Here is a 15681-nt window from a genome sequence, read left to right as displayed (position 1 = left end):
GGTTGTTGTGTATTACTATTTAAATTGTCTTTTTTCCATTATTGTAATTGTGTCTAAAGTTTGATTTGAATGAAAGTTACACTCAAATGCTTTCAGTGTTGCTGTGTTGAGTGTTTGCATGTTTAATGTTTGTATGGAAGACACAGAAAGACATTCGGCTAAAGAAATCTGTGCTAGAGGGACTTTAAAAAAATAAATAAACAGAATGTAAATAATGATGTTTAGTGTTTGAGATGGAAGCTGTTTCTACAGGATCCTGATGGACACTCAAAGGTTTATAAAATGTTCTCATTATTTGTTTGCAGCAGAATATCAACCGATGTGAACCAAAACAACAAAAGTGTACAAGTGTGTGAGACTACAAATTCTAGAATCAGAACTGCTGATTTCATTACTCTGAACTTTTAAAGGCAGGTTTTGTATCTGAGAGCAGGGACACTTGCTGTGTTCAGTGTGACTCGTCTCTGCAGAAGGTCAGGGCTCTGATAGTTGCAGTTAGCGGGTGACTTACTGGGCAGGTGGATCCTGAGTGTCTGTGGGAGTCAGGGTTCATTATGGTCCTGGTTGATTTAAACTGTACAGGCACATGTGTTCAGTGCCATTCAGCAAACCAGCAAACAGCCGCCTCGCACACATGCGTGTGCTCAGCAGCACCGTAGAAGAATTTAATTCACTTGTTAATGACTTTTCTTTTCAACAAATCAACAACAGCACAGGACAAAGGGGGGTGGGTGGTGGGGTGTTGAGATGTAATCAGATAAATCTGGAATATTAACTGTGATAACAACAATTATCCTAATAGATCTTCAGCTGCTTGTTGGGAGAATCTGGGAGAGGAAAACTAACGTGAGCACAAAGTGTCTGAATGTTTTCCCATCGTCACTTTCCACGATGCACAGAGGACAGGGCTGGGGTGATGTCAGGATGTGACGAGACTATAGTGAGTCCAACTGTTGTGTTACACAGGTGGAAGTATTCAGTCTGGCAGTGTGAAGCTTAAACAGTGTTTTTAACATCACTTTAGGTCCAGCTGACATAAACTTATCACACTCACTGGTAGAAATCAAAGAAAGCAAAATGATGCGTCCAACAGTCTGTTGTCATGCAAGCGTAACACCAAGTACACAGTGGTAGCCTAACACTTATTGTGTGCCCTGTAGAGACTGTGGTATGGTTGTCATAAGGTTGCTACACTGTTTGGATTAAACGCTCCTTAGCAGCAGGATCGATATTGAACAGTGTTGTTTCACCGCCTCCAGCTGACACGCAGCACCCCTGCACACAGGCAGACACACAACCTCTTTCCTCACTACGACACATGTAGCTGACATTCACAACAATGCACAGCACTCAGCAAAACTCCAATGTAAAGAAAACTGAAGTGTTACACAGTTACCATAATCGTTAACCTGCTTGGTGGGAATTTAACATGCTCACGATTTGAGATAATTAGCTGTTATCATTAAAGTGGACATGAAACGCTACATGTATGAAGGCTAATTTACACCACTGAGCCCTGCTCTCAAAGGTAACGCTGTCTGTGCAGCTCGATTTAAGAAGTAAGTGCTTAAAGTTTAAGTTTATATAACACGTTTACCGACATCAGCATGTGATGTCACTGGGTTGGTTAGTTTATGTTAGCTTACTAGTAACAGTAACACTTTAAAATAGTCGGTGCTAGTGCCTATGGCTGATTACAAAACAGTAACAATACTGTGGCTCTATGTTAATTACACATGGAGGCGTTTGCCTGAAAAATGTTATGCTCATGTTAACCTCCTAGGACCGGGCGTCCACATATGTGGACATCACATTTTGGGTTATTTAGACCAAAATACTAAATTTTGCTCTACAAGGGCCTGATATCCACTTACGAGGACATTATACTGCTGCTGTTCTATAAAATTTTATCAGATGTGGCTGATATTTTTCTTAAAAACAAAAATAAGGTAAAAAACCAAATCTGGTAATTCTTTGTTTTTACATTCATCGGGCCCCAATGTGACCAAATATCAAAGAGAAAGTCTGGAACTGAAGTTAAGAAGTACCCACTGAAGGAAGGATGAATGGCTGGATCATGAAAACCTGACATATCTCTGCATGTTGTGTTTTTCCTCTCGGCTGTAAAAAGGCTGATTGTCATCACCCCGCTGGTCGGATGGTTGGGGTGGAGAGCCAGGTTTGTGCATGCAGTACCTCAAGAACGAGGCTACGTAGGATTTAAGCTAACGACGTCGACGAGTTTGAATCTCGGTGACCTCGACCTCGAGGTCTCTGGCAGTGGACCCGGTCATGTGAGAAATGTTGTGCCTGGCTCTTCCACTTTAGGGATTACAGCTCCTAACGCGTTCATTCCCACTGGGACCACTTCGTTCTTGACCTTCTACGTTGGCTCCAGTTTTCCTCCAGTTTTTCTCATGCTCCCCTTCCTGACATGCTCTCTGCTGGGACTGCCACATCTATCACAACTGCAGCCTTCTGCTCCTTGTCCAGCACCACTGTGTGTGGTTGATTAGCCAGCAGCTGCTGCCAGGTGTTCTTGGAGGGCTGTTTGCCTCTTTAGCCAGTAGGTGTCCAGTACTATCCAGCTCTTCATTGTGGAGTCATTGTTGGATGTCTGTGTTTGTTATGTTGGCTTTTTCTGGGAGGTTCTTTGGTCTGCTGTTGGGTCCTCCAGCCACCTGATGTTGGTGTTGTGTGATGCTACTTTCTCACAGTACTGCTCAGTCTCAGGACCTGGTCATGGCGCCATCTCTGTCTTCCCTGGCTAACAGTAGTCTTGCATTCTTCCAGCCTGTGCGCCATCGCCCCACATAACCTGCACTGTGGCTCCTCCGTCATTGACTTGTAGACTAAGCGGAGCAATATTAAGATGTGGAAAGGCTCCAAAGTTAAAGCCAATTAATCGTCTGCTTTGACAGGTCCCACTATGTCCAGATTCCTTGTAAACCCAGTTCCGTGCTTTCCTCCTCTAGCTGCCGGACCTCGGCTCGGACCATGCCTCTCCTCAGCCAGGGCTCAGCTATTGCCCATTGTTGGAAGTGGGTGGACCCGAGTCCCTAACGCCCCATGCAGGACTTGCCAATGAGTCTTGGTACTATACCATGCTGGTATAGCCAGACCTTGAATTCGCCTGTTATGCCTGAACCTGCATCTTATGTAGCCACTCTACATCGTGCTCCTGCAGTGGACGAACTCTCATTTCCAGCCCGCTGGCACAGACTTTCCCGGGAAGGCTGAGGAGAGTGATCCCTCCTACATATTCTAATATGAACCATAAGCTTTATTATTGTAAAGTGGAAGCATTAACTAGCTGTGTATATCATATTGTCTGCAATCATACACAAATTCTTACGTGATACAAAACTGTCGTACTGAGATATCATTGCTATAGCAACACCAGGTGGTTATGATCCCTAGTGCATACAATTAAGAGACAAGCCTGGGCATGTCTGGGAGTGAGAGCCACATGTGTCAGTCTGCAGTGGAGCAACTTCAGGAACCTCCAACAATCACAGTGCTCTGCAACATATGCAAGAACCTGTTTCAGCCCTTCAGGTGAAAAAACTGTGCGCTACAGTCAGGCTGTGTGTGGGGAGATATTAGCTGCTGGTGTCATGTGACCCAAATGTAAACAAATGACTCCACCAAGTGTGGCTGAAGGACGTCATGTGACAGGAAGAGCAAACAGTGGATGAAAGTTACTGATACAGTACATGGTGCAAGACCAAAGCAGCAGGTTAAAAAGCTCAACTCATGACCCAACATCCCAGGTAGAAGAGAGTCTTCAGTTTTATTGTGAAAATATTGTGCAGGTTCCTAAAAAGTCACAAGGTTAAGTTACTTTAGTTACTGTTTAACAAAAGTTTCCAGGCCAAACTACGACTAACACCAACCCTGTTTCTGTACTACATTTGACTTATTCTGTGTTGCAGTGCCGTGCCACTTTCACGCTGCTGCAAACGGCGCTGTGTCATCAGTGACAGTAGCTCATTGGAAGCAATCATGGGATGCCCTTCATTTAATCAAACTTAGAAATGCTGCAGAAAATATCTTTTTGTGTAAATGATCAGAAACATTATTACCACAAATCTTCTTAAAGTATCACTTTGAGCCTGTAAACAAACGGGCACAGCCCTGGTTTATAAACTTTTACTTTGAGTCGGTTCAGAAAGTTGAAGACGTCGTAAGAGAGGCTGCTAAATCATTTTGAGATTGAAGAACATGAAAGAATCGTGTTGTTTTCCTGAGCAATGAGAACAATTGAAAACCAGAGCTGTAAGTCAGCTATGTAGAGTTCGAGATGTGTGCATGTTCCCTTTGAAAGTCAGATCACCAGTCCACATTTGCTGAGCTTTACAGTACCAACGTCACAATCTGCAGCTTTCTGCTTGTATTCCTGAGGTTTAAACTGCAATGACTGAGGCTTTATTGAACTGTTCCACTCAGTGCTTGGCCCGCTGCAGTCAGTGATGCAGGATCTGCACTCGGACGACGACGACGATTCAGAGGACGACAACGACGACGTGGATTCAGACAGGGATCGAGCAGCACACCTCACACACCACCAGCACAGGTTAGTAACCCGAGGGCAGCTTTTCGAATGGCTGAACCGCACACTAGTTTAGTTTCATAGAGCTGTGTGCAGACATTGGTAATGAATTCCTTCTAACCAGGATATTGCTATTATGAGGGCTACTTTGTATCTCACATGTTTGTGCAGTAGAGCCAGCCTTTAACAACAAACCTGTAAAATGATGAAGAGCCGCTATTTAAATCTTGGTTAAAATTGCTTGTGACAGTTTCTAAAGGTTCTTTCAACGTGCCTTTTACTAACTTTTCAAGTATTTCATGTAAGCTCTTTCCAACTCTCTCCACCATCCTGTTGGTGGAGGCGTGCCGTCAACTTTGGCCAAAAAGCATAACTTAACCAGATCGTCTCCAACAGTTGACCAGTTTTCTATCATCTATGCCAGGGGTGGGCAATTCCAGGCCTCGATGGCCGGTGTCCTGCAGGTTTTAGATGTGTCCTTGATCCAACACAGCTGATTCAAATGGATAAATGACCTCCTCATGATGTCCTGAAGTTCTCCAGAGGCTGGTAATGAACTAATCATGTGATTCAGGTGTGTTGACCCAGGGTGAGATCTAAAACCTGCAGGACACCGGCCCTCGAGGCCTGGAGTTGGACACCCCTGATCTAGCAGGCCCCTCCCTGACACTGATTCTGCGAGAGTCATCTTCATGTTAAAGACCGTCCTTCGTCCCCACTCTCTCAGATGGGGGATTTTTCATTGTTAGCGGTTTTTAGCTAACAGCTGAGACAACAGTTTTAATGTCATTATTCTTTGTGACTTCACACTTAGGATTAGTTTAAGTGATGGCAGCAGAAGTGACAGCTCCTCCCATTCCCCGCTGTCGTGCAGTGAGGCCCCGCCCTTATTAAAGTCTACTAATAACCAGGTAATCATATCAGTGATATACTGGCTTAGATCAGCATGATTGAAAGCCACAGTATCCAGGTGTGTGCGTGACCCTGGGTGACTCTTTGCTCTTCTGTCTGTCAGATAGTGGAAGTAAAAAGTCCCACCAAGCAGAGCAAGCAAGACAAAAGCATGGAGTGTGATAAGGTGAGAACGAGTGTCTTTGGTTTTTAGATGTGGAGTAGACTAGTAAATATTCTGAAATATGGAAAGTGTTTTTATGTCTTGGGGTTTGTTACCATCAGCCACTGCTACATCATGACAGCCGTGTTTGCTGTGTGCTTTTCAGGTTTACCTGGATGAGCTGGTGGAGCTGCATAAAAGACTAATGACACTAAGAGAAGGTCACATACTGCAACAGGTGAGCTGATGTCAGCAGTGTCCGATACGTCCATCAGACGCAAACCCACTTCTACAAAGTTTGGGATCCGTGTCAGATGTAAAAACTGAATTCAGTGATTTTCAGATCTCAGATTTTATTCACACGATTTAAATCGACCAGTTGAGGAAACACGTTAGCGCAGGTCGAAGCTCTCTTCTGATTGGCCAGCTGAGAGCGTGCTGTGCCTGCAGCAGATGACTGCATAAAGAAATCTGCTTGTTTAAAATAAATATTAGACCTTAGACGAAATAATAATGATGAAGTAGTAATGTAGAACTGTTAGTTAATAGTCTCAGACTTTACTTTGACCCAGCCTGTGCCCACCACTCTCACTTTCTGTCTTGCAGATTGTAAACCTGATTGAAGAGACCGGACACTTCCACATTACAAACACTACGTTTGACTTTGACCTTTGCTCTTTGGACAGAAGTACAGTAAGGAAGCTGCAGAGCTATCTCGGGACGTCCTGAGGCACACAGCAGTTGGGTGCTGGATCCGAGCCTCTGACTCGTCCTGTATCAGTTCCAGCTGTAGTTGGCGTGTCTAAACCTCACAGTGGGTCCAGCCTGCTGCTTCGACCCCCCCGAACAAAGAGTTCACCCTGCTGCAGAAATCGGGGGTAGATGTACGAGATCAGGATGTCAGCAGGCAACAATCTGAAAGCTTGATATGAAGGGTTGGTGGGTGGGAGTGATTCTGCTGCCATGTATGTTGTTGTTTATCGTGACAAGTGCATGATCAACTTTGCCTTACAACATTGTACGTCTTATTTATTAAATTTAATTTGCAGGTGTGTGTGCGTGTGTGTTGGGTGGAAAAAAGTGAAACAGGACTTTGAAGAGCTCTATAAGGCACAAGTCTGACCAGTAACACTACTCTGCTTCGGTCTCCGATCAGATATCCGAGTCATTCATTTCCCTGGGATCAAACAGCGTCCGCACAGATGCATCTCTGTTGTTCTGTTTTGTTGTGTGCGACCTCACAGTTTGCAAAGACGTGTGAAATATGAAGAAGAATCCAGCAGGAGGTCTGGATACAAAGTGACACATCGTGGCGAGCGTGCTGAGTTGAGAGCGCCGTCGTCTGAAAACTAAAAGTTGAGAAGTTTCTCCAGTTTGTTCTGGAGTTAAAGCTTTAAAAAAACTTTATTTGTAAGTGTGTCTTTATTAAAGCCACCTTTATGCAAACTCTGAACTTTGAATCCACTGGAGCTTTACAAAAATCTTTGGCCTTGTCTCCTGCTGAAAGTGTCCTTCCTACATAGGAGTGTAGGGAGCACATTAACATAAAGGTCCTTCTGAGAATAAAGTGGAAATGTGCAGATTAGTTATTGCAACTAAACCTGATCCTGAAGCATTTCACCAGCTCACAGTGCAGCTGTGGCACTTAAAACGACTGTAATCGTCACATTTCAGTGTTTTTCTCTAAATAGATTTTTGACTTTATTCTCAAAATGATCGACATTGTTTTTTAATCTTACTGTGGTCCTGTTACTCGGCTCTACAAAGTGAACTCATTTTACCAGCTTTAAATACCAGATGAACTCATGTCGGCTGCTTTAAAAACCTGTTTAATGTTGTTTAAATAGCAGGGCATGAATGGCTGCTCGCCTGTGCTGAGCACTCATCTTTGGTACAGGAGAGCTGCCTCTCAGGAGGTCCTGCCCACTAAGCTTTTGCTTCTGATCGCCTGCCTAAGCACAGATCATGGGTTCAGTTGGTTCAGGATGTTTGTAGACAAAGATCCACTAACACGTGGAGTCATACAACCGACCCAAAACCTGCAGGAGGAACCGTTAACAGGTACTCTGAGGTGTGGATGTGTTTCACCTGTTAAATCAAAGCTCAGCGTGAGACGAGGCCTTTCTTGGAGTCGCCACAGGGACACGTGACAGTCTGATGAGGATGATTTCGTATTTTGAGGATTGAATGAACTATAAATGTTCTGTATGATGTGCAGATCGCACACATGTGGATGAGCTGGTTTTTGTATGTGCGTCTGAAGTAGCTGTGTACACTGTGCACAAATTGTGGTGTCAGGCCCAAAATGTTTGCTGTGTGCATCTTACAGCAGCCTCTGATCATTAGTTCAAAATATCAGCTTTTAGCTCCACCTAGTGGTAGCATGTTAAAACTGCTGCACAGCTCCCTGAAGTGGGAAATCCACAGTTAAATGATTCATCTCATCTTTATTCACTGCTTATATTAAGTTAATGTGAATGATGCATACAAAGCCCTGCCTTTGGTTCAAGCAGACTTACTCCACGATTCTGTGACCATCGTTACCCCCAAAGTCGATGTCTTTGCCTAAAAATATGTAAAATGTTGTTTCCTGGTTAAAGCAGTCACAGGACAGCCCTCCGTACAGGAAGCTAAAATAGACTGATTGCCCCCTATTGGCTGTTAGTACAGGCCGACAGCTTCACCCTTCTGTACTACACCTTAAAATAATATAAACTCATTAATAGCACTAATAAAAATGTGATTATCTGACCGGTTTTTGATGTGATGCTTTAAAAGCAGTGCGTTTCGTTATGGCTGACAGCTGCAGAGGCCCCTGTTTAGATTACAGTAGCTGTTCTGCATCCTTAAAACTAACCTGCCTGTTCCAACAACAAACTTAAGTAGTGCAGCTGCTAAACTGTAGTGATGTACTCAGAGCCTGGAGACCCAGGCTGGTAAAATCAGTTCCCTCGTTTCCTACAAGCTAAACAAGCAAAAGTAGTTTTGGGTTTTTTGGACTGCCTTCATGTTCCTGCAGCTGGAGGATTGGTACCTTCTGTATTTACTTCCATAACTGAATCTGAGGCCATGGTCCTCAGCAGGAAAAGGGTGGAGTGCCCACCCACAGTGGGCTGATCTCTTAGATGGACATTAACACCCCCCACCCCTCGTCAGGTTTTCCAACTGCTTTGTGGATAAGACGTCTTGGACGATCATCTTGGGTGTTGCAGGAAACAGCGGGATGTTTCATCCCGGGGATGGAGGTGCCATGTTTCTGCTGATGTTCTAAATGAGCTCATCTGCACAGCATAGTGGAAGCATGTGCTAGGATCATTGTAGTCTCCCCTTCATGCTACCATTGCTACTGCTATTGTAATCATTTATTTAAACAGCATTATCTCTGGTGGACACGATAAAGGCTTCATTACGAGCCACGAGGGTTTTGTGTTGCTTTTTTAAACTAAAAGGGAAAGTCCCCACTGAGACTCCTTTAAGCCATTCTCGCTTGAGAAAATGTAGCTGAGGGAGAGGAGCTGGGTACAAAGGAAGAATGGAACCGAGGGGTGGGAGAACGCTTCAGCGGTCCGGCAAACACTTCCTCCAATAAAACTGGGAGACCTTCAAAATAACCTCCCGCAGAAGAGACACAGAGACATCGACTGTCACACTGGCATAAGGCCAAGGAAGTGAAAAGCTGCCCACCCACCAAACCCCACCCTCACCTCCACACAAACCTCTGCACATGATGACACATCTGCCCTTCCTCACTCGTATCACTGCCTGCAGCTGTGAAGGCAGGCTTCTTGGGGAAAACACACTTCCTTCACTTCTACACATAAGCAAGTGCAACTGACTGATTTCATCGTAAATTGTAAACAAAATAAATATTAATTCATTTAAAAAAGTGTTCTTTGAGTTTCCTTGGCATATTGTTTACAAACAAGCATGTTAGCACAGCGGATTTATCACTGAACACAGTAGCAGCTCGATCTGCATGTTTACAAACCCTTTGTAAGTAACCAAGTTCAAGCAGCCACATACAGACTCATCAGACTTTGGCTCAGTGACGTGAATCCGTTGAGATGAAGCCTTGCAGATAAAGAAGATATCCGACATCAATAACACAGTTCCTTGAGGACTGCAGTGCTAATAGGACCGATGCAATGAATGCTACTATCATCAATTTGGTTAAATGGTTAATTACTCTAAGCTGGATAACTAAGCTAATAAAATATTAACCGATGCATCTCAAAGTTGGGACAGGGCCATCTCTACTGCTGACCATGAAACAGAGCTTTTGACCCACTGTTAGTTTAGTTTTCAAATCAAATCAAATCACTTTTATTGTCACATCACATGTGCAGGCACACTGGTACAGCACATGCGAGTGAAATTCTTGTGTGCGAGCCCCACAAGCAACAGAGATGTGCAAAACACAACAACACAAACGAGCAAAATACAAGAATGGCTAACCTGAAACTAATAAATATATGTACAATATATAATAGTGTATGCATTTCTGGATGTGTATACTAAATGTTTTTCTACGTGTGTGTGTGTGTGTGTGTGTGTGTGTGTGTGTGTGTGTGTATACACATTTTTACAAATTAAATAGTAAAAAAAATAATAAAATAAAATATATAAAAATATACAGAGTTGAATATGTGCAAAACAGTGGCATTACTGTACAGTGTGTAGTGCATAATGTTGAAGTTCCAGTAGTGAAGCTGAGGTGTCTATGAAGTGTTCAGCAGTCTGATGGCCTGGTGGAAGAAGCTGTCTCTCAGTCTGCTGGTACGGGACCAGATGCTGCAGAACCTCCTTCCTGATGGAAGCAGTCTGAACAGTTTATGGCTGGGGTGACTGGAGTCCTTGATGATCCTCCCCGCTTTCCTCAGGCAGCGCTTCCTGTAGATGTCTTGGAGGGAGGGAAGCTCACCTCCAATTATCCGTTCAGAGCACCGCACTACTCGCTGGAGAGCTTTGCAGTTGTAGGCGGTGCTGTTGCCATACCAGGTGGTGATGCATCCAGTGAGGATGCTCTCAATGGCACAGTGATAGAAGGTCCTGAGGATGCGGGGGCTCATGCCGAATCTTTTCAGTCTCCTGAGAAAGAAGAGGCGCTGCTGCGCCTTCTTCACTGTTTTGTTTGTGTGTACTGACCACGTAAGATCCTCAGCCAGATGTACACCAAGGAACCGGAAGCTGCTCACTCTCTCCACAGCAGCGCCGTTGATGGTGATGGGGGTGTGTACTTCTCTGCACCTCCGGAAGTCCACTATCAACTCCTTTGTCTTTGCGACGTTGAGGGTGAGATGGTTGTCTTGACACCAGTGGGTCAGGGCGCTGACCTCCTCCCTGTAAGCCGTCTCATCACCGTTGGTGATAAGACCCACCACTGTAGTGTCGTCCGCAAACTTCACAATGATGTTGGAGCTGTTAGTGGCTGTGCAGTCGTAGGTGTAGAGTGAGTACAGGAGAGGGCTCAGTACACACCCCTGTGGAGCACCAGTGTTCAGTGTGATGGGGGATGAGGTGATGCTGCCCAGTCTGACCACCTGGCGTCTGTCAGACAGGAAGCTAAGGATCCAGCTGCAGAGGGAGCTGCTCAGTCCTAGATCCTGCAGTTTCCTGTCCAGCTTCAAGGGAACGATGGTATTGAATGCTGAGCTGTAATCTACAAACAGCATTCTCACATACGTGTCTCTCTTCTCCAGATGACATGAAGACCACGTTTTGGTCATCATGTGACCTGCAGTCAGCTGAGGCTGAAGCAGTGATGTGGTCACTCAGTGAAAATGCAACATCCAGATGAACAGAATACACATGCAGGGATCTCAGCTGAAACGTTTGTTCTACTGTCCATAAAATATGGAAATATGAAGTTTTACATTTTAGAGCGTTCCAGCTTTTCTTGGAATTGAGATCGTGTCACGTTATGGCATTTATTCACCTCAAACATACAATATGCACATTGACCCACACAGAAATAACTGCAAAGTGAAGATAATCAAAATTAATGAAATCACAAAAAAAAATCAGGTTCCAGCTCACGAATAGTTTTTCCTCCTCAACTCATTCCCGTTTCTCCCAGCGGGGAAGCTGACAACAAAGTGAAGACCACCAGAGTGTACGTGGCCTCTGTTTGCAGAGGGATCCTCGACCTCCCAGCCATTGTCATCAAATTTGCAAAGAGCTGCCATAATTCAAACACGTGCATGGATGCTATGCTTTTGGCTCGCTCGTGTCCGTCATTTCCCCTGTGGCCAATCATGTTGGCCATCCTGTTGCTTTGGAATTCTGGGTGGGGGGCATTTCTGTCTTCCTCCCTCCCCCACCCTTTTGCTCACAAAATCCATAAGAATTAGCTGTTCAAAAAATTCAATCAAGTTATGTAAAGGACAAAAGCAAGCAGACTTCAAAGGGGCGGGATGAGGAGACATGCTGCATACAAAGGCTCCAGACACTTCTTTCAGCACTCAGACCCCCTGCACCAGCAAAACGGACCCAGCCTCTTGGAACAAAGCCCAGTCCTGAACCTGGTCTTTGATTTCAGCGGTCTTGGCACTGCTCCTTCTTTGCTTTGTTCGTCTTGATGGAGCTACGCTGTGTAGCAAACCGTGACCCCTGCAGCCCACCCTGTTTGCATGAGGCAGCACACACAGTCATACATGCAGACAAAGCCAAACTGCCATAAAACAGGAAATAAGAAGAAAGCTGATAAGGGAAAAAAACCAGTGTGCTGACAATACAGTCTCATCTCTCACAGATTACAGGCACCGTGAGTGTTGCTGCTGCCTGTTCTGATAAATTAGTCATGTGTGATGGTGCGTCTGAACAAGGAAGCGGGAAGGGAAAGAAAAACCAAACTTAGAGTCCCCGCTCTCCTGGAAACCGCCTCATTGTCTGTGTTGTCCAACGCCGCATTTGTTTTTTAGCGTGCCAGTTTCTACTCCATTCTCAAGCTTTTATAAAAATCTAACATCGGATATGTTTATTTAATTTACTGGGGTTGTATTTGAAGAATTACTTGCAGTAAGTAACTGTGCACTTCTGGAAACGAGAGGCAAAAGACACAAGCAGTCAGCTGATCCAAAAACAGCTACAGTAAGTACAGCAGGTCAAAGGTAACGCAGGCTCTGCTTTGTTTTAGCTACTTTTACAGTTCAGCAAACTCAGACTAAACCAGGTAAATCTCAAACTGACTGTTTTATTAAGGTAGAAGTCCACAAGATGTGAAAAACAGCACAGTTTTTACAACACAGCTACCACCATGCTAATGTCTGCAGCCTGTTAGCAGCCCAAATGAAGCAGCAGCATTACTTAACAATACTGTGGTAATGAGCATCGACTATAAAGTTTGGGCTGACCTGACTGCGTTTGTGTGTTTGTAGGGACAGAGATGAACAGGGAGACAGAATCAGATGAATTTTTCTGAGTGCATCCTCCACAGAGCATACACAAGATGAAAACCATAATCATTTGTCCTCACTGTAAACAGAAGCTAAACTAAAACCACTGCAAAAGAAAACATCACAGTGAAACAGTCCAAGGACTGCCCACGGGGGATCTTATCACAGCCACAGAACACAGCTTTAAATTGTGTAATTTAAGTGATCTCGATAGCTCTGTTTTGGAAGTTCAGTTAACGCTAGAAATGTGTTTTGGACTTTGTACATGCTCTTTGGAGTTTGTACGTAACCACTTTTTTTACATTAGAAATTCCTTTTGTGCATGATTTTAATAATAAATTAATTAAAGCAACAAAACAACCTGAAGAGCCAGTTGGGAGCCGAAAGAGCCGGCTCTTTTTAGTGAGCCGAGCAGAAAGAGCCGGTTCTCTAAAGAAGAGGAGAGTCCTGGCCCCTAGCCCTGCCAGTGTTGCAGAAATGATGAGGATGATGATGCAGCAGCAGGTGTTCTTCTCTGCATGAGTAGCTTAATGTTGTTCGTGTGTAATGTACGTTGAGTAGGCTAACCACGTTATTACATTAATGCACATAAGGTGAACTAGCAAACACCATTGTACCATGCGGCTGTCTTCTTGTTTGATGGCAGATACTCCCTTCACCCTGGCCAAAAAGGCTAAAATGACCAAAGAAAAAGTGGAAAACAGCTAAACATGAGAGGTTTTTGGACCAATTTTGTGTTCTCCATTCTTTAAGCACCAGTTTGAGCACCGTTTAAGCACCGGCACCGTTTCAAAAGTACTGGTTTGGTACTGGTATTGGATAAAACCTAAACGATACCCATCCCTACATGCTACCAATCCCAAAGTGGCAAAAAGAAAGGGAGAAAACAGGAGCTTTCTGAACAGGTGGGAGAATATGATGAAAAAAATTAATTTAATTAAATTTAAAATTTAATTCAGAATGCTGCAAATGCAATTTTTATTTAAGAAATGACTTCAACTGATCTGTTATTTAATTGGAAATTTGATTTTGCATGTGTGCAATATTAAGTTTATATTAGTTTTATATATTGTTTAGTATTAAGCTTTGCTTGTTCCATATTTCGTTTTTCAGCAAAACTTGTTTGAGTCCATAAGAAAAGATTCCTTGTTATATTTGGAGGAAGATTTTTTTTCAATGATTATTTGATCCAGTTATGAACTGGTGCAGAACTGAAGAAGCTTCTCGGATGAGAGGTGAAACGTCTTCAAGTAACTTAAAGAAGTCCAGACGCTTTTCTTTGCAAGCTCCTTTGATCCAGTTATGAACTTTGGCCCACTGTGTATTTGAGTTTGACACCCCTGCTTTAACGCGTAAAATGAAGTGGCAAACCGTCCTGGCTTTATAATTATGATCTGTCTTTCAACAAATATTTAATTTATTACTTAGTCTCGCTGATACTCGTGTAATTTTAGGAGGCGATTTTAATTGTGTACTTGATAAACTCTTGGTTAGATCCACTCAAACCTCCCAGTTGTTTAACGCTTCGACTGTTCTGAATAATAATATGTTGAGTTACTAACCTGTTGATGTTTGGAGACTGTGTAACCCCACTGGTAGAGATTACTCTTGTTTTTCACAAGTGCACAAATCGTACTCCAGAATAGATTATTTTTTTGCTTGATTCTAAATTGATGTCTAAAGTTGTATGCTCAACTTATAATATCTTGATCTTGGATCTTTAGTCCTGGACTTCTGTGGTACGAAACAACTGGCGTTTTCACCCGTCACTCCTGTCTGAGACATCCTTTTGCCGATTTATGACAACTAAAATATCAGAATTCTTGGAAACTAATGATAAACAAGACGTTTCTGATTCGATTCTATGCGAAACATGCGAGGAGAAATTATTTCTTTTGAATCCTCGTTAAAAAAAGGACGCCAGAAACGCCTGTTCGAAATAGAAGCTGAATTAACACAGAACAGGACCACAAGGCCTCCTCTTGTCCCTCTTTGTTTCAAGACATCATTAAAAGGAAGTTTGAGTAAACCACAATTTTATCTTGTCAAGTAACAGATCAGCTATTTAGGATCAGACAGAAGCATTTTGTGTTTGGAGATAAGCCCCATAAGCTTCTTTCTCGGCAGCTGAGAGGCCTACAGGCTAGTAGGGCTATACACAAAATAAAATCAAGATCAGGCGAAATTTTAATTAGCCCTAAAGCTATTAATGAGCGATTTAGAGAATATTATGAAGAGCTCTATATGTCGAAATCTTGGGGCAATATTTCTCATTGGTTTGGGAAGCAGGATCTCCCGACAATGAATGACGCTGCAGGAGAGGCTTTAAACTCAGATATTACTGTTGAAGAAGTTTCGAAAGCTATTAAGTCATTCCCCAGTGGAAAGTCCCCAGGCCCAGATGGGTTTGGCATTGAATTGTATAAAAAATACTCTGAAAAGGTGGCCCTGCTTTTATTGAGAATGTTTAAGCATTCTTTCCATACTCAAGCATTCCGCCGTGCGCAAATATTTCTTTGTTATTGAAAGAAGGAAAGGATGAAACAGAATGTTCCTCTTATCGACATATTGCTTTGTTGAATTTGGATATGAAAATTTCCACTAAAATTTTGGCAAACAGATTAAATAGACATGTTGGATCAATTATCCATCCGGATCAAACTGGGTTTGTCCCCCAGAGG

The 15681-nt window shown here is 43.4% G+C and overlaps 2 protein-coding genes across 2 annotated transcripts in view; both read left to right on the top strand.

Annotated features, from left to right (window-relative positions):
* LOC147336711 (NACHT, LRR and PYD domains-containing protein 12-like) overlaps nt 1-15681 on the top strand; it is a 202206-nt gene that overhangs the window by 2464 nt on the left and 184061 nt on the right. The gene's annotated exons all lie outside the window — the stretch shown is intronic.
* LOC147336723 (protein AF-9-like) lies at nt 4454-6658 on the top strand. The gene is made up of 5 exons (XM_086285622.1): nt 4454-4576; nt 5367-5463; nt 5568-5630; nt 5773-5844; nt 6213-6658. The coding sequence occupies exons 1-5, from the start codon at nt 4473-4475 to the stop codon at nt 6333-6335; spliced, it is 459 nt and encodes a 152-aa protein (XP_086141748.1). The 5' UTR covers nt 4454-4472; the 3' UTR covers nt 6336-6658.

This window comes from Aulonocara sp. 'chitande type north' Nkhata Bay, linkage group LG3 (genome assembly GCF_057382095.1).
Source record: "Aulonocara sp. 'chitande type north' Nkhata Bay isolate Kocher_YH1m ecotype deep benthic linkage group LG3, A_spYH_male_GT1.1, whole genome shotgun sequence".
Taxonomy (NCBI): Eukaryota; Metazoa; Chordata; class Actinopteri; order Cichliformes; family Cichlidae; genus Aulonocara; species Aulonocara sp. 'chitande type north' Nkhata Bay.
The sequence above is the reverse complement of the archived record's forward strand: the minus strand, read 5'-3'. Positions and strand labels throughout refer to the sequence as shown.